Here is a 19773-nt window from a genome sequence, read left to right on the forward strand (position 1 = left end):
AATTGCACGGCAAAATTCAGAAAAGTGCAAATTTCAAAGAATGTCTTTTGTTCCAGTTCACCTACTATTTTGGAAACCCAGATGATCAGGGTTGCCATATGTCCTCTTTTTCCAGGACACGTCCTCTTTTTTTTCATGGGTATGTAAAAGGAGAGTCGTCACAGCAATCCATAAGTGTCCTCTCTTTTGCTCTTCAAAATATAGCACCCCTAAGATGCTATGGGGCAGCCAGATGCCTGTGGGAAACACAAAGGAAAGCCGGGCACAACCACACTCACCCCCCCTGCAGTTTCCAGCAACTGGTATTCAGAAGCATCACTACCTCTAACTTTGGAGGCAGAGAATAGTTATCATGGCTAGTAGCCTTTGATAGCCCTCATCCTCTTTTAGAACCACCTAGGTTGGTAGCCATCACTGCCTCCTGTAGCAGGGAGTTCCATAGTTTAACTATGTGCTGCATGTGGAAGTACTTCCTGGTATCTGTGCTGAGTCTGCCAACATTCAGCTTCATGGATTGCCCAGGAATTCTAGTGTCACGTGAGAGAGAGAGAGAATAACTTTTCTCTATCCTCTTTGTCCATGCATTTTATTTTATACACCTCACCTTGTCTCTCAACTCAAAAGCCCCAGCCATCACCTGCATCCCCAGCTAGTGGAGGCAGCGCCCACTTCTCCCTTGTCTGACCACCAGTTCTTACAGACTGAGCCTCACTGAAGAGCATCTTCACACTTAGCAAGCAGTGCCTGAATGAAGGTGCAATGGAGAGCAGGACAAGAAACAAGGAGGATGAACAGTCAATAGGTGAAAGGAGTGTGTGTGTATGGAGAAATGGTCAAAGGGCCAATTAATTTACAAGCGTTTTCTGAGTTGGACATATTTAACCATAAGCACATTTAAAAAAACCCACTGTATCCTTGGCAGGAGATGAGAGCAGTGCAGTGCAGTGACGGCATCATCTCTGATTTATTATTAAGAAAGTGAAAGGTGTAGACCTGGGGGATGGGAAGTGAAGAGGAAAGAGGCTCTGAGTTGCCTGCCCTGCTGATAGATCTGTAGCTCTGCTAGTGATTCTAGCATAAGCCACACATCAGCTTGCTCAGAGGAAAGTCTGTGTAGTCATAGGAAGGAAGAGGTTCTGTGTTGCTCATACTGGAGTCAGTCCCAGCGAGCCGACATCGTGTGTTGGATATTGGGCTAGACTAGGACCTGGGAGATCAAGGTTCGAAACTGGACACATCCATGAGATGTGTTGGGTGACCTTGGAAAAATCACCGTCTCTCAGCCTAACCTGATTGTTGTGGGGATTAATTGAGGAGGGGGACACCTTGAGCTCCTTTGTGGGGGGTGGGGAGAAGCATGAAAACCACATGGAGCTCCTTGGAGGAAAGATGGGACTACTCCACACACTCCTAAATATAGGTTGTGGTGAGGGACATGCAGGCCATAACTCTGAGGAAGAACATCCACTTTGCAAGCAGAAAGCACCCTGCTTGAAACACAGCCGGTCAGTACAGACAACACTGAGCTTGACAGGGTACAGCCTGACTTCACCAGAGAGAGCACTCATCACCTCACAAGATGCTGACAGTCTTGCTTTCTAGGAAAGAACGAAGCTTCTGAAATTCGCTCTGTTCCTTCCAGGTGCATCAAGAATCTCAGCATGTCTTTACCAAGGAGAGGACTAATAAGTCATTCCCCAGATATCGGGGAGGTGCTCTGACAATATTGCTGCTTGCCTTTACCTACTTGTACATTTGAATATAATTAGAATATGCTGTAAGCTTTCAGTGATCTCTCCCCACAAAAGGGGAAATCAAAGCTACAAGCAGAGCCAACATTTATCAGGATACAATACCCACTCCACCCCGCCCAAGGTCTATCCCTATAGAAAATGGGCACCTTTTGCACAAATGTGTCTGATATTCTCCACCACATTTTTGCAATGGTGTCATTCTCCAATCAGCCCAGAGCAATTTCCCCACTATCCTAAGTGCCCCAATTTTACTCCTGTTCCCCTCACAGAACTACAAGTCCCATAGCTCCCTGGGAAGGAGGGTTTGATTCTTAAATCCCTTTTCAACATTGTGGTTCTGTGAGGCAAATGGAGGTCTCCTATAATCTCTCAGCACCCTTAACAAATGACAGCTCCTATGATTCATCTGGGGGGAAGGCACGACTGTCAAAGCGGTATAGCGGGGCTTTTTAAATGTGTAGCAGGAATGCAGCCTAGCTGAAAATGACAGGAAAATAATAGTTGATTTAGCCAACATTGCAGTGCATTTTTTCCTCCCAGGTCCTTGCTTACTCTCCTGGCTCACGAACATGTTCCTAGCTGAGACAAATCCATGCCACCATGCTACTACTAAGCAGTGCTAAGAGCCTGCAAGAAAAAATCGCCCGCAGCAAACCCCTAGCCATTTGGCAACTAAAAAAAAAATCAGAAACACCAAAAATAGTTGTGCTGAAGTGCTCCCCTCTGTGGCTTGACCTCAGGGCCCCCATCTCCAGCTTATCACATTTTATTGCATCCCCTCTCCCACCTCCGGTTGGCAACAGACGGCAGAGTGCCAGGCCTCGCCTTGGGATCTTGGGAATTAGGTTGATCTACTTTTCTCTCCCTGCTTTTTTAAAGGCAAGTCAGCATGGAACACGGCAGACCCTGCTGGTTTTGACCTAGATCTGTCAAGTTGTCATTCCCACCCCCCGTCCTCAAAACAAGAAAATAACATACAATAAAAAAAGTTTTTGTGGGCAAAGGTTGTTTTTAGAAGCCAACGCAGACAAGGGGGTTGAAGAGGTGGGCAGAACCCCAGGCCAGCTGCTTAGAAGCCTTGGCTCACCAATAATCAAAAGCACCACGCAACTCCCTGGAAAATGCAAGGCGACACACACACACCCCAAAAATGAGACACAAGCAAGAGATGCCAGGATCCGAGAGAGACGCAGAGGAGGAATCAAAGGGAATGTTGCTTCCATGGGACACGGTGTTACCATCAGGGACTGTGGCAGGCTCGCTTCTCAAGAAGCTACTCCAGTCAACCAATGCCATGGAGAAACACAAACTTGGCTGATGCAGAGACATATTTAGGGAATGTTTCCAATGACAACAGCAAAAGCCTCCTTTGAGTCCTATGCACATGGCTGAAAAATAAGTATGCAGATAATATGAATGCAAGACAAGAGTGCCGTTTTAACTGGAATGTACATGCCACTCAGTATAAACCAGGAAAGGGGAAACCAGATAATTGCTGGGCTATGACTCTGACTGTTTTCAATGCTGTTGGGAGTTGGGAGTCCAACAATATATAGAGATCCCCACCCCACCCCACCCCACCAGATGTAGAAATGCCTGCACACCTAACAACAACTCCACCACTGTGTTTTGTATCTTTGCAGTCATAAGGACTAGAAGCTTGCGGTTTCTCTGTTTAAAACACAAAAAGTCAGGCCGGGATTCTCAGCAAGCTGAACTGTGCACTCTGTGTATAGCATTCCACATATTTCCCTGTACTCAAATACAATTGTGTGCCCTCTCTCTCTCTCTCTCTCGCTCTCTGTGTGTGTGCGTGCACATAGCTACATGTAGGCCTCAATTCACTAGTCTTCACAGGGTATGAACATAGGCCTCAGCTCCTTCACAAGAATCCTGAGCTACAGGTTGCCCTCATCTCAAATTTTAACTAGCTGAGAGCTGCGACTCAGCTACATTGGCAAAGAAAAAAACACTTTATATGCATTGTTTATGCATTCCAACACTGTAACACTAGATGGTGCTGTGGAGTTCCATTTTTCCTAACCTGATTTCTCATGCAAAGGTTGCAACGCATTTAACTGAAACGTTTCATTGAAGTGTCTAGATCAGGCATAGGCAAACTCCGGCCCACCAGATGTTTGGGACTACAATTCCCACCATACCTAGCTAACAGGACCAGTGGTCAGGGATGATGGGAATAGTAGTCCCAAGCATCTCTAGGGCTGGAGTTTGCCTATGCATGGTCTAGATCCAGCCCTAGTGTGGTATAGTGGTTAGAGTGTCAGGCTAGGACCTGGGAGATCAGAGTTCAAATCCCCACTCAGCCATGAAGCTCCCTGGGTGATCTTGGGCCAGTCACCATCTGTAACCTACCTCAAGGCAAAATGGAGAGGTTTTTTTTTGGGGGGGGACCATGTGCACTACCTGAAGCACCTTGGTGGAAAGGTGAGATAGAACTGTGTAATTTTTATTTAATTTTTAATTTTTTTAACGAATAGTTCCACCTTTCATTGCAAGAAGCATCAGGCAAGGTGGTTGGGGTAAAAGATACAGTTCAGGAAAACCAGAACAAGGCTTGATGAAACTTGCCATGTATATCCCTGGATCAGGGCAATAAAGCAAGCAGAATGCACCAGGCATGCAGACAATGTAATTGGGATGTCTAAGATTGTAAACATCAGTTATAACTATTATTATTTATTAGGCACCGATTGGCGGCTGCCGAGGTGAATAATAACGATTTTATCGAGCCTAGTAGTAAATATTGACCCCACTGAAGTCAAGGCTATTATTATTTTCTGCAAGGGACAATAAATCTTGATATTAGCAGAAATAAGTCAATATATTTGTTTAAATACACATTCATCGGTGCCATCATCTACACACCAAGGAGAAGCCAAAGGGAGCTCATTCTCTTCTCTCCCTCCGCCCTCTCCAAATCTCACCCAAGACAATAATTTTAACACAACACACCACCACATGCTGGGGAAAATGGGATTGAACTACTGCAGCAATTTGTTTAGAATGTGTCTTTTCCGAGAGATGGAACTTGGCAAGCCTGTGGCATTCAACTGCTCTGCACGCCTGAAAGCGTGCAAACTCTCATCCACACACACACCGCAGCCTCTTCGGAAAACACTATGTGCCTTTTGACGGTTCTCACTCTGTGTTAACAAGCTGTAATCAGATCCCATTTGTCTCGCCGAAGGCCAATGGAGAGATGCGACTCATGGGCCTGATTGTAAACCAGAATATGCCCCCATTTAGCAGGGCTGGTGCCTACTAGAACTTGTAGGGAGGAAGGCAGGGAGGTCCAACACTAGGTGGCGCCAGAGCCACTGACTTGTGAAGCCAACTCATTCTAGCTTTCCCCCTATCCTCCTCCCTGAAGAGTTCTTACAAGGGCAACGCTGAGACTAAGGCCACATTCAGATCATACACTTAAGGCAATCCGAGACCACTTAAAAACAGCCATGGCTTCCCCCAAAGAATCCTGGGAGCCGTAGTTCATTGAGGATGCCGAGAGCTGTTAGGAGACCACTCACAGAGCTGCAGTTCCCAGAGAAGAGTAATAATCAATCCCCCTTTCACAGGAAACTCTGAAAACTGTAGCTCAGGGAAGGGAATAGGAGTCTCTGGAAGACAGGAGTGCCTGGCATGCTCTGGTCCATGGGGTCATGAAGAGTCGGACATGACTAAACAACAACAACACCTCCCAGCACCTACAATGAAATACACTTCCCAGGATTCCTTGAGGGAAAGCCTTGACTGGTAAAGGTGGTGCCATAGTGCTTTAAGATTATGCTGAGAATGTGGCCTAAGGTGGTGTTGGTGGAGCTAATAGCCAATGCCACACCAAGGACTGATTGTAAGTAGGCAGACAGGTGGGGGCTCTGAGGGCTGGTAGAGGTTGGTGGAGCAGTTCCCCACTCATAGGGTTGCCATATTTCAAAAATTCCTGATGGGGGGTGGGGGAGAAACCCAAATTGTTGAGCTTTTTGGAGAAGACCTCCCTACTCCACCCCCAATAGCAATTTTAAGCTTTCGGAGCTGTTTCCGCTGCTTTTTCCATCGTGTGGCCATATAGAGGGATTTTCCCAGACTTTTGTGATTCGGAAAAATTCCCCCGGCACCATTTTTACACCCAAAAACCAGGACATGTCAGGAATTTTCCTGACCTACGGGAAGCCTACCCATTTGCCCTAATTGACCGCCCTCAACTGATTTCATCTCTCATCTACAAACAGAAAGCACATCATGACTTTCCATCAGTTCTGTCACTCAAATTTAGGTTCTCCCCACCCTGCCCCAGTGAGAGTGGGATCTAATGGTTAGAGCAACCAGGTACTGGGGAGAAATTTATCATGTTTGCATTTTAATGCAAACCTACCTAATTTTCACTTTCTAAACCAGTATGTAAAACCCCAAATGTATTTACCCTTCAAAGTTTAAAATTGCACACACATTGGGGGGGGGGGGCAGCGCTCACAGAAGCAAATGATTATAAACCACTCACTGATATAGAAGTGAAGGGGGTAACTTCAGGGACACCCCTGGAATGGGAGGAGGGTGAACTTGCCCCCTGTTCTGTTGACTTCAGACATTAAGATCCAAGATCCTACCCTTATCAACATTCCTGTATTGCAGGGGGTTGGAATAGGTGGTCCTTGAGAATTCCATAGAATTCTATGATTCTATGCCATATCCTGGGCATCTGGGCCACATGAAGATATGTCAAAATGTCAAAATATGTAATATAAGAAATGCAAACAGAAGTCAGAAAGGAATTCTTACAAGCCATAAAGCACTACGGGAACAGCGCATCAATTTGTTTTCAAAAGCAAACAGAAAGTATTGGTCACAAAGGCAGATGCTCAATATTGTAAGAGTAGTGGCCAGAGCAAGCCATCAGTAAAGATGCAAATATGCCAATAAGGACACAGATAGATGCCTAGGCAGCAGACGACTGGGAGGATTGTTACCTCGTTTGTGCAAAGTCAAGCCAACCAAATATTTATTCTATTTTATCTGCTTTAAGTTTCTATCCCACTTTTCTTCCCATAGGTGCCTAGAGTGACAAAACACAAAGCAGCAAATAGTACATTTTTTAAAAAATCTAAAACATTTAGAACAGCCACATATCTTCAGAGCTAATAAATACAAGGTTGTCAGGAACAACATATTTCTACCATTGAATTAAAAACTGTTTTTTTTTTTTAATAGGGATCTATTTCTTCCATTGTACAAGTCAACCCAGAACTCCCCTCCCCCACCACACACACATGCACACCATGAAATGAGGCTGTGTGCAAGATTCAACTAAGCTGTGGTGTGCATGGAATGAGTTCTGCCCATGCAACAGGACCTCCTTCATTCTTCCCTCACCACATCTCCTAAATATGCTCTGGGCAAGGGCAAACCCAGAACAGATCTAGGGAGTGCACAGGAGGAGGCGAGGGTGGATGAGCTTCATTGCAAGAGTGGATCTCGTTCCCTGTGCGTGTACTTAGCAACTTAGTCCTAAGTTGGATTCTACCCTACATATCTAAAATATGTGGGGAGCGGGTAGTGGAAGAGGCCCATCCCTCAGCAATCACCCTTGAGGTAACAGGGCCCATGCTGGGAATGGCATTTTGCTCCTGACCCCCTTCCCCCATGAGTACTATTGCATCAATATACCTGAAGGAGCGTCTCCACCCCCATCACTCAGGCCGGACACTGAGGTCCTCCTCCAAGTGCCTTCTACTAGTTTCCTCACTGCAAGAAGCGAAGTTACAGGGAACCAGGTGGAGCGCCTTCTTGGTGGTGGCACCCTCCCTGTGGAACGCCTTACCTTCAGATGTCAGGGAGATAAAGGATTACAAAACTTTCAGAAGACATCTGAAGGCAGCCCTATATTGGGAGGCTTTTAATGCTTTTGTTATGTTTTTATATATGTTCTAAGCTGCTCAGAGTGGCTGGAGGTGGGCAGGGTATAAATAGTAAAATTATCATCATCATCAATGCCAAAATGGTAATATTCATCTTTCAGGGAAAACCACTGCAGCAACCTGGCAGTGTTCAAACACTCAGAAGGGGTGACCATCCCTGCAAAGTGCATCTAATTCTGACAGGCAATGATAAAGTGCTAGGCTTTCTTTTTAAAAGCGTATCATTTAGTTAGTTAGCTATTTCATAAAATTTATAAACCACTTGATTGCAACCCCCCCCTAAAAGCTGTCCACAAAAAGATAAAACAGTAAAATCAAGAAAAAATTACAACCCTGCTTGAAAACATGCAAAAGTTAAGATACTAAAACAGACTGAAATTACCTCAGCTTTCTAAGCATCTGGGTAGGCTTACCTAGCAGGCACTGAAATGAGTACAGAGAAGGCATTTGCTTGATCTCAACAGGCAGGGAGTTCCAAAGTGCAGGAACTCCCTGCACTAAATGAATCCATACAAATGCAGAGAGGCTACTACCTATACAGTGGTACCTCGGGTTACATATGCTTCAGATTACATACGCTTCAGGTTACACACTCCGCTAATCTAGAAATAGTGCTTCAGGTTAAGAACTTTGCTTCAGGATAAGAACAGAAATCAGGCTCTGGCGCTGCGGCGGCAGCAGAAGGCCCCATTAGCTAAAGTGGTGCTTCAGGTTAAGAACAGTTTCAGGTTAAGTACAGACCTCCGGAACTAATTAACCTGAGGGACCACTGTAGTAGTTCCAATTCTGCCAATCAAAGTGATCCAGTGGGCACATGTAGGGTAAGGTGAACTCATAGGTAAACTGATCCCAAGCTTTATATACTAATATTAAAAACCCTGAACTTGGCCCATAAGCAAACTGGCAACCAGTGTAGACAACTAAGCACAGGTGTTAAATGCCAGCAAGGCCTCACTCCTGTGAGCAGCTGTGCTGCAGCAAACTTTAAGGGTGCCTTGCATGAAAAGTGGTCACCAAGTTCAGCTTCTCCATTACAGTGAAAGGGGGCAGAACTTCAATTTGTACAAAGTGGCTAAGAACCCCTTTAGTACAGAGTGACATGGAGGGAGTACAGAGTGATTCATCCACAGATATAAGGTTGTTTTTTTAAATGCCACAGATACAAGATTCTGTGGACAACCCTAGCACGTCCCACAACACTGTGTGAAGTCAGTAAGAAATAAAAACATTGCTAATTCGCACCATTTTTAAAAAAAACAAAACTTGACGATTTCATATGTGTGATCATAGCTTGTAATTTTTTTAAAAAATGTCAAATTTGATCTATGATCTGATCTCAACTGAAAAAAAAAAAAAATCTCTTGACAGGGTGCAAAGTTATGCCACTGCTCCGGTGGGTGGAAGAGCAGAAGGGGAGAGGATAAAATTTGGGAGATGCAATCTGCTCCTGTTTTGCTATTCGCATGGGCTCTCTGCCTGCGAAACAAAAAGAAGTTGCTCTCTCAAAAAAATCAGATGCCGCAAGATACTCAAATTGGCAACGGAAAAGAGAGTGAGCTTTGCCTGCTGCGCCGTGTCTTAAATTGTCAGGCTGACTACATGAGGCACCAGCAGCAAAGTCATCCCCTCGCTTCCCCCTTTTCAAGAAACTTTGCTTTATGCTAGGAGAGAAAGAGCGAGCGAGTGAGCAGGGAGATTACCAGAAGCAGTAAATGAGATACCAGGCAGAGGAACAAAAGGCTATAGCCAAACAAAACTGATCAGAAAGCATTAAAAGGGAACAAATCCTGCTAAGAGGTGGCAAAATGATTGCTGGTGGGGAGGGGGGAGAGGAATGTGAAAATAACAGCCAATGCATTCCCTGTGAAGTTTGGGACAGGAAGGTCTGACTCCCTGCACCCCTCCCTATCAGGATCTGTTATAAGTAAACACCTGCTTGCTGGGTGACCAATGCCCTCTGGAACTCATCCCATGCCTCCCATCAAAGCACTCGAACATGGAGAATTCTCTGTCTTGCAGTGGTAGAGAACCTGGTTTGCATACAGAAAGTCCCAGGTTTAGTCCCTGGAATCTCCAGGGAGGGCTGGGAGATACCACTGTGCCTTGAACCCTGGAGAGCTGCTGCAAGTCCGTGTGGAAATGCAGGGGGTGCCCATTGAGCAGAAGACAGGCAAGGCAACAGCAGGTGGTGCCAGACCCAATGGCAGGCAGAGGCAACTGATTCTAATTTTGCCCCCATCCTCCTGGCTGCCAAGTTCTACAAGGGCAGTCCTGAGACTAAGGAAGAGGAAGCTGACAGGCAATGCCCACTAAAAGGGGGGGAGGGACAGGGAGATTGGGGGTAGCTGAGGGCAGACTGATATTTGCCCTTATGGACCAGCCTCCACTGCCTCCAAGTTCTTCGTAACCAGGACTAAGAGTATTTGAAAGTCATCATTAAAAAGCCTTGTTGCTAAGCAGGCAAATTGCAGCTTCGTTAAATTATTTGCTTGGAAGTTCTTTCTTGTAACATTCGGCTAATCCAGATGGCCCATGTCTAGTTGTCTGATTCCATGGATGTAAAAAAACTTTTGAAGTTCTTATCTGCATTCACTAAAGGGGAAAGACAACTAAGTGCCTTTGTACACTGTTATGGCTGAGCTGCACAGAAAGGGCACCATCCTGCTCAAGCTAAATTAAGACACAGAAGGAGCAAATTCAGACGTTAAGGTAGTGGAATGCAAGGCTAGAGACCAGTTGCAGATCTTTTTTTAAAAAAAAGACGACTATGGGGCTGTATTCAACCAAGTCTCATGCAGCATAGACCCAGTAAAATGAATGAACCCAAGTTAGACATGCCCATTAATTGCACTGGGTCTTCTCTGATTAGGGTTAGCAATGAATAGCACTCACTCTTTGCAAAAGGAGGAGATAACCCTAACTGTTCCATTCCCTAAATAATGGTGTATTGTCTTTTAGATCCTGCATCCATGACATGAAGTGGTCAGAGTTAAGGCCAGTTTTCATCAAACCTACTTTTCGTCAAAGGGTATGAGGAAGGAACACAAGCAGCTGCCATACAGAGTCAGGCCACTGGTCTAGCTCATTATTGTCTAGATCTGGGATGGATAAAAGGTAAATCGGGATCTTGTGGTAGATCACTGGGTGACTCTTGTATATCCACAAGAGATCCTGCCTCTGTATTGCTTATCAAACAGCAGTAGCTACCACACACACACACACACACACTAGTTTGCTGGGAAAGAAAATTACTTTAAAGGAGAAAGCGTTCTCGCTACTTCTGCAAAAGGAGTTTGTGTATGAAAGGACTTGCAAGAGCTTAGTTGTGATACTAATAATGAATTCCTGGGCCCAAGGCACTCTTAATTCTTATGAGTATGTCCACCTGGCTTAGAAATTATTTTGCAGCTGGCTGCTAGATATTATTGTTCTAGGGGAGGAAAATATGAAGAAATTCATGCAAGCCTGAAACCTGCCCACCCCTGGTTTTGAACTGACTGACAGAAGGTCTCCAGACAGGGGTCTTTTCCCCACCTGCAGAGGTCAGGGATTGAAATGGGGACTTTTTAGCATGTGTTCTGCTGCTAAGCTACAACATTTCCTAGAATGTCTGCATTTCCCAGATGCTTATCCAAGATTACTGAATGAGAGCATCAAGGATAGCAAGCAAGCTTCCTTGAAAGACAGATTGCCTATTGCTAAGCCTTCCTTTGCTGTAAGGCACCAAAGAGACCCAATAGGTGCAGTGAATTCTCCGTGTAATCAGAGTGTGCAGGCTCAAAGGACCCCCACTACACAAGACATATGGATTGTCCAGAATCAAAGGACAAAGCCATAGGAGAAACGAGATGGTTGAAGTCATCTTTGTACTCCCTACCCTCTTTCAAAAATATATAGACAAAGGGATTCAAAGGGACTTAAAGGAGCCCATACTTTTTTGAAGGGGGATGGGTCAGTTCTGAAGTGGCAAAAATTTCATGGACAAAGTTTCACAGGCTGCATTTGAAGAGGAAAGACTGTCAGAACACAAAAAGGTGATCACAAAGTCATGGCAAATGTCTAAAACCAGTTCAACTTTTGGAGGTATCTGTGGCATATACTGTACTTTTCCGTGTATAAAACTATGGTTTTTTCTTTAAAAATCATGCTAAAAAGTGGGGGTCATCTTATACATGGATAGTGCATAGGATGGGCGTTTAATTGGTTGCTGCCGTGACTGTCAGCTACTACTGTGAGTGTTATTTGTTGTTGCGTCAATGGTAGGTGTTGATTAAATGATGCTGCAGCAGTTGGGCGGGTGACTGGCAGCTTCTGCCAGTAGTGGGACAGGCGGGAGGCGAATATTTGACATGTACTGGTGAGTGATTTTCAGCCATCGCCCCTTTATAAATAATAATAAAAATAAATAATCCTGGTTAAGTAAAGGTAAAGGTAAAGGGACCCTTGACCGTTAGGTCCAGTCATGGCCGACTCTGGGGTTGCGGCGCTCATCTCGGTTTACTGGTCGAGGGAGCCGGCGTACAGCTTCTGGGTCATGTGGCCAGCATAACTAAACTGCTTCTGGCAAACCAGAGCAGCGCACGGAAATGCCATTTATCTTCCTGCCGGAGCAGTACCTATTTATCTACTTGCACTTTGACGTGCTTTCAAACTGCTAGGTTGGCAGAAGCAGGGACCGAGCAACGGGAGCTCACCCCGTCGCGGGGATTCAAACTGCCGACATTCTGATCGGCAAGTCCTAGGCTCTGTGGTTCAACCCACAGCGCCACCCACGTCCCAATCCTGGTTAATTCCCCCCCCCCCAAAAAAAAAGCTCAACAACTCTGTGCCATCTTCCCCCATTTTCTTAAATTTGAGTCCCCCAAAATACATGGGGGCGTCGTATACACAGAAAAGTATGGGATATGTACCATAAGCCAGCTACCCAACTACCATCAGCGTAGATCAGAATTTAGAACCCCTGAACTTCAGCTGGGGGCTGTCCTGAGGAGTGTGCCTCCTTTGTGGCTGCAGGGGGCAGAACATTTGCAGTGGAGTAGAAACCGCTAGGAAGAATTCCCACAAAAAAATAAGTTGACACATCATGGCAGGTAATGAACAAGGACTCTGGTGTGCCCAGAAAAGGCCTAATGACATTAAGGGTGAAGGGAAGGAGAGGAAAGTTGAAGAAAGCGCAAAACTTGATAAGCCACTGAACTTGGAGAATGAGGTTGCAATTGTATGGGCAGTTCCACTCCGGAAGTCTTGAACCTTAAACTCCCTGCTTGTAAAAAGCCAGCACATCAAGGAGAAAAAAAGAGAAGCTACCCTAAACCTTTCTCCTAGATGTGCTGGCTTTCGGCCTACAGGGAGCCTTTTACACAAGTGAACATTCAAGAGAGTAACTGCACTGTGATAGTACAGTCCAAGCCAGAAGACATTTTGGCTGAGGAAAAAAATGTGATTTGCCCACCACATCCGCACTCCCTAGAAAAAGACCAACTTATATATGTGTTTGTTATCAGTCACTCACTTTTCCTACAATGCCCCAGAATCACACTAGATCAGGGCAGTTTTGGAAAATGCCAAATGATGGCAGGTAGGCAACACTGCTGTGGCTTGCAGTGATGGGTAGATGACACTTATGGGGTGGGGAAAACTGCTAGTGTTAAGCCCCACTCCACAGAAACTGTTGGAGAAGCTCTCTTCCCCCTGGAGAAATTCAGCAAAACAGCTGCTGTCCCCCCAACCCAGCTTCCCTGCCAGAATTTCAAGAAGCCATTTGTGCACATAACTCCAGTGCAAACATCTATCGTCTCATGGTGATGGGGGTGAGTTTGGGTTGCCAGGCTGAGAAACTCAGAAAAAGAAAGTGGGAGGGCTGCAGCTCAATAGTATAGCTTCTGCTTGACAGGCTGTCCCTTGCCTCTGAGTGCCAGTTCCTGGAAATCAAGAGCAGGCAGAATGCTGTTGCTCTTGAGTCCTGCCTGGGAATTTTCCATAAGCTTCTAGTTGCCTACTAGATATAATCCCCAGCATCTTCAAGAAGGCGTGGGAATGTCTTAATTCTGAAACCCTGGAGCGCTACTGCCAGGCAGTGTAGACAAAACCAAGTTGCTTGAAGCTATGTTATGATTCAGTACTAGGCAGATTCCTGTGCTCCTATGTGGGGATAAGTGTGCACACATGAACTTTTAGATACATGGAAGTGAAATACTAAAATAAGCACCTGTCTTTATAAACCACATGGGAAGCTGCCTTATAGTCAATCAGACCATTGGTCCGTCTAACTCAGTATTGTTAACACTAGCTGGCAGCGTTCAGGGCTTCAGAACAGAGGCTCTTGCAATCCTAACCTGAAGATACCAGGGATCGAACCTGCAACCTTCTGCATGGAAAGCAGCTGCCCTAGCACCAAGCTACAGAGGGGGGATGTCCAAAGCCCCTTTCAACCACTCTGCTAGACCAATGTATTGTGTGCAATTCTTGCAACAGCTTTCCCAGGGTACAAGTCCCAGGCAAGAACAAGAGGGCGAACAGTTCTGTGATTCAAGAAACCTTTCTGGCCCGGGAGTAAGCTCCACTTCAACACAAGGCAGACACTTTCTGACCACCGAGGATCATGCCCCAGATGATCTGCAGAAATGCAACACCTTTCTTCTAAAAGCCCAAGCCTCTTGTGGAAAGAACAGCTTGTGCCGGCATCTCCAGATGGTTGTGCAGAAACAAACACAAACTGACATCTTTGCAAGGCAGAAACATGGGTCCGTCCATCCATCCTCCCTCCACCAATGAAATGCACAGACATGCCCCAGCTCTGTGCACATCTGTCTCCCTGCCTCCCATACCCAGCTGCCAGCCCATCCCTGTGGAGTTGCCTCATGTGTCATCACCCTGCTTTCCTCGAAGCCACGTCTCTCCCCACTAGCACCCTTCTATCCCGGGGGTCTCTGGCTGGCTCCAAACGGAAGTGAATTAAGTCTCCATCAAGTCTATTGACCTCAGCTGGAGGGGTCAGGGAAGATTACGAGGAAAGTATTTAATCAAGTTTATGGAAAGGCCTCAGCCGGCGGAAGGAGGCTGAAAGCCTCTTGGAGGGGCAGAGAAGCATCAAGGGACATCTCTCAAGCCTACCCTTGATCCCCTACCAAGCCTGGCTTTTTGCAGCCCATTTAAGCAACTAGAGAGACAGTTCTGTTTGCAAGTCCAGCCAAATATGACAGGGCATCTGGGGGTGTTTCGTATCTTGGAGGCGAACCGACCAGTGTTTAGGGTGCCGCCACCAGCCACTGAAGTGGACATGGCTTCTTTAGCAGCTGTGTTCAAGAGAGGATTTAGGCCGGTATACCTTGCGTGACACAGCCCCGGCTGCCCAAAAAACTCCCCTCTTTGACCTGCCTATTAAAGATGCAGGAGGCTCTTCAGCATCTGGTGGCTGAACAAGAGGGGGGTAGAGAGAGAGAGAGAGAGAGAGAGAGGAGCACTCTCTGTAGTAAATGCCTTTCAGTCTACACCTCAGAAGCCCCCCCCCCCCCATCTTCCTTAAAAGCAGAAGGGCGCGCGATGAAACACGCATTGCTAAAGGGGCGATCCTACTCAGCAGCAACAAAGTCTCACCATCTTAACAGTAGTGGAGAGAAATCAAAGCCAAAACAAGGAGACGCTAAAAGGGAAATCAACAGCAGCTGGAGAAGGCTTGGCTCCCTCACAAGAACACTTCCTCAACCCTCCATAGAGACAGGGTTGGGCGTGCGTTCCCTGTATCCATCCTTCTCACTGTAGCTTTGGCAACCCAATAAAACAGAGAAAAGAAGTTTATCTCTCTTATTACGGTGCTCCTGAATGCTTAGCAACACCCGCCATAAAAGCTTGCACACCCCATTACTACTGAAGTTATTTGTCCCCCTCTCTTCTACCCACCCCAAATATCCACCATTTGCTTTACACAGAACGGCGGCAGCTTTTGAGAAGGTTTTTGGAAGGAAAGGCAGCGATCCAGAAGTAAGGGGGGGGGGATATAATTCTGGCCATTTCTCAGCCCTGGCTTTACCCGTCTCCCTCCCTTAACAACCCCTTCCTCTTCCACTTAGTAACCGCAGAAGTTTGTCCGCTGAAGTTTCTCATCCCTTCCGTCTCTTAAAGAAGATCCCATCCAGAAGAGGAGGGAGAAGACCAATGGGCGTCTCGAGAGCTTGCTCAAATTGACAACTCGATCACATGCCTTTTTTAAACATTTGTTTGCCTCGTACCGGCGCCGATCTCTATCGGAGAAACGCGGCGGGGGTAGGGGTGATGGGGAGGTTCGGAGAATGGGAGAGTAAGAGAGGGAGCCTCACATGCTCCGGAATCACGACTAATCCAAACGCACAAGCAAATTAAGCCATCAACACACAAGCCACAAATTGCGCACCCGGCGCGGCTCCGCCAGCAGCTGCGAGAATCGGATCGATAATCTATTTTGCAAAACCGGGAAGGGGGGGGGGTTGAAGAGAATAAGAAGAAAAAGGGGGAGAGAAAGCATCTGTAGGAAAGGAGGGGGGTGGTCTTCCAAACCTCCCTGCTTCTTCTCACTTGCAGCAGAAGGAAGCCAGCCAAGGGGAGGCGAGAACCAGAATTCGAACCCGCGGTGCAAAAATCTGGAGTCGTCTCCTTACCTTGGAAGAAGAACAGCGAGGCCATCCCGGCCAAGACCGCCCAAAAGAGAGGGGTGTGCATTTTCGCCAGAAGTCCAGTCATGCTCGGGGACCGAGGTTTTGTAAGAGCTATCGCGCTCCGGGCTTGTCGATTTCAGCTGCTTCTTTTTTTCCCCCTCCCCTGTCCGATCCCCTCTCGAGCTTGCGGAGAGAGAGAGAGAGAGACAGACAGACCCGAGCTTGCTTCTGCGACGATGATTATTACGGGTGGAATGGAGAGGCGCAGGGGAGAGAAAGCCACACAATCCAGCGCCTGCCTGCCTGCCTGCCTGCCTGCTTGCTTGCAGCCCAAAGCGGAGCGAGAGCGAGACTCCTTCCCAATAATTATCTCCACTCGTGGTCTGGCACCGAGACCCGCTCCAAGATAGGGGATTGCGGACAGCCCTCCTACGCGGCGCACTCATTGGTTCGCATCCAGGGATTGACAAAGCGGCAGCCCCGCAACCTCGCGCGCCGCTGCCAGGAGTGTTAAAGAGCCCACGAGGCGCGCGCGCGGGGTGCGGGGGCTGGGCGTTTGATTCAGAGCGGCGGCAGCAGCAGCAGCAGGAGTGACTCCGGATTAAGGAGACTCCGGAATGGTCGCCAGACAGATTTAATTTTTGGATTTGATTTATTTATTGCAAGACTGTAACTCTTATCCTCCATACAATGTATGGGATCAATCCTGGCTGGCTCCCAACTTGCTTTGGGGTCCAGGCGTACACTAAGTGGAGAGGGTGGTTGTTCAGTGACAAAGCATCTGCTTTGAGTGCAGAAGGTCCTTGGTATCTTCTGGAAGGCCTGGGATTGCCCCACCCGTCTGAAACCCAGGAGAGCAGCTGCCTGCCCATGTAGACAATACTGAACTAGACGGGCCCATGATCCTGACTTCGTATAAGCGCTTGTGGCTCCTGCTTTTTTAATCTATCACTGCTGGTGTAAACGATCATCATGCTAATTTTATATTCACTTTGCCTGAGTTGCCATTAGCCATAATATATTTTAAGCATTGTTTCGGCCTCTGGCCACATTGCTTTCTAATCCCTTACCGCCATATATTAATCTATATCTTGAAACAGAGGGTTGCATTCCATGCATCTGATGAACTGGGCCCAACTTGTCCACAAATGCAAGAAGAGGGAATGTTAGCAGGTGTTGCTTGTCTCCTTAAACACTGGTTTGTTTATATGTAATGCTCAAAGCCACCCCAGGTTTCAAAAGCAGTTAGACTTCCTTTGGAGTCAACACAAATAGAACCAGGCTGTACAGCTGCTGACTTTTGCAGACATTAATCAGGTGAAGCTTCCACCATCCTTTTGTCTCCTGGTCAAAGCTCTCTTAAAGGCACAGCAGTGGGGCCATTTCTTTTTAATTTTATTTTTTAAGGCTGTAAGACACCCTGATTTAGGAAAAACCATGCTGCAGTCAAGGGGCATTAAAGAGAGTGGCCATCTGATTATACAATTTTAAAACACATTTGTATATTTTAATTTAAACTTGTTTTTTTTAAAAAAAAAACCACAATAATCAACAAATTACCATACAGATGCCAAGTTTTTCAAGAAAAACCCTCCTCCTTTAACCACCGTATCCATCTAGCTACTCAATGCAAAACAAAATAGTTGAGTTTTGCAAACCCTCTAGAAGGAACAACTTACCTTTAACCCTCCAGCTGTTAATGGGCTACAACTCCCATCACCCCTAAACATTGGCCATGCTAGTTGATGGGGCTGATGGGAGTTGGAGTCCCACAACAATACCTGAGGAGGGGAAACCCCTGCCCTCTCGTATGCACAAGGAACACATGATTTCTGAGAGTAAGGGGCAGTAACATTGCTTGTGGGGTACAGAGGCGGTTGCCCTGGGCTCAAAATTGATAGTGGTGGGGAGGGGGGATTAAATATCCAGCATGCTTTTAAAATCAAGCATCTCCCACCATCTCATCAAGGTGCTTTCCAGAGTGGTTGGATGCTTGTTACACCTGCCTGCTAAAAAATACATGAAATTTCCGCACCTGCCCAGCTATTACTGGTGTACAAGCCCCAACCGTTTTTGCATCTGCCCATCCAAGCACCAAGAATTAATACAGGGCTAAGACAGCTGACTATGGGGGAGACAGGGTTCCTGTGAGCCACAGTAGTATTCATCAAATGCTATTTTAGCACTTTCCCTGTCACTACGGTTTATTTATTCTGGTCATTTATAAAGCACTAATCGTATGAAATATCATAGCAGCCTACAGGTAAAAATTCAATAAAACAGAGCAAATACGGTTTCCATTAAAAACATCAAAATGCTGTTGTCGCCATACAGGCAATGAGAGGTTCACCTATCTGGAAAAACCTGTAAGAAACGAAAGCTTTTAAGCATCCGAGAATACTTACAGACTGTCAGAGCCTGTAATCTCAGATGGTAATGTGCTTCACAAGGCTGGTGCTATTGCTCTAAAGGGCCTGGACCAGGTTGCAGGAGAACGAGTCTGTAGTGAATGGAATACAAAAAAGCTCTGCAGCTGACCACAGAAATCAGGCATCCCTTCCATTTCAAGAGTCGCTACCTGATGAATATCTGGCTGAGATGCAGCTGCTATGGACACAGAGGAGAAGTCATGCTATGGGGGACGGGGACCCTAACCCACCTCATGACTTAGCTCAGGACTGGGAAATTTGTGGTCTCCTATCATCTCTGGTCACTGGTCATGCTGGCTGAGGTTGATTGGAGATTGAGTCCAACTGCATTTGGAGAGCTGCAGGTTCCCCAGCCCTGGTTTAGGAAAGTCTCTGTGTCTCTTTTTGGGGGGCGGCAGAATAGATAGAAAAATGGTGTCATGGGAATACAGGAAGCTGCCTTATTGACAGATCATTGGTCCATCTAGCTCAAGACTGGCAGAAGTTTTCTAAGGTTTCAGAAAGGCATGCTCCCAGCCCTACAAGGGGCTGAATTTAGGACCACCTGTAAGCAAATTGGATGTTCTTCCACTAAGGTAAAAACCCTTCTCCTTCACAGAATAATAAAACTGAAGAGCTGGAAGGGACCCTAAGAATCAGAGAATATGCAGCTGTCTCATATGGGATCAAATATGCAGCCTTGGCATTATCAGCATCCTGCACTAACCAACTGAGCAATCCAGGCATGGTGCTGCTGGTATAGATTGCCCTCAGTGATGTATGATCCATCAGCTGAAGACCAACAGCATTTTGGATCAGGGTTCTGACTCTGTCCCCTCACCGCTAAGCTTAGTGCACTGCCAACTTTGGTGAGCGCTAAAACAACCGTGGTACAAGCACCATGGGAAATGAGCAATTTCCTGTTATCTGCAGGTTTAAAACCAGCAAAGTCCTATCATGTAAACAATACAGCTAGGAAAGCTAAAATCAGCCGACAAGTGTATGTAGTTCCTCCTGTATCAGATGGGGAGAGCAAGGCTCGCTAAAGGAA

The 19773-nt window shown here is 46.4% G+C and overlaps 1 protein-coding gene across 8 annotated transcripts in view; it reads right to left on the reverse strand.

Moving 5' to 3' along the window:
• The window catches only part of LOC309331117 (protein CEPU-1), a 797868-nt gene extending 781043 nt beyond the window's left edge, over positions 1-16825 (reverse strand). For 5 of the 8 annotated variants that reach the window (XM_081843167.1, XM_081843164.1, XM_081843163.1 and 2 more), the window contains exon 1: positions 16318-16824. In XM_081843167.1, the coding sequence (XP_081699293.1) occupies positions 16318-16399 (82 nt within the window). In that variant the 5' untranslated portion in view covers positions 16400-16824. Of the gene's footprint in view, positions 1-16317 lie in introns of all 8 variants that reach the window. The other 3 variants (XM_081843161.1, XM_081843160.1, XM_081843166.1) reach the window with 2 other exon arrangements.
• Positions 16826-19773: the final 2948 nt, after the last annotated feature.

Source organism: Podarcis erhardii (genome assembly GCF_964252035.2).
Source record: "Podarcis erhardii genome assembly, chromosome: 16".
In the NCBI taxonomy this organism is placed as follows: domain Eukaryota; kingdom Metazoa; phylum Chordata; class Lepidosauria; order Squamata; family Lacertidae; genus Podarcis; species Podarcis erhardii.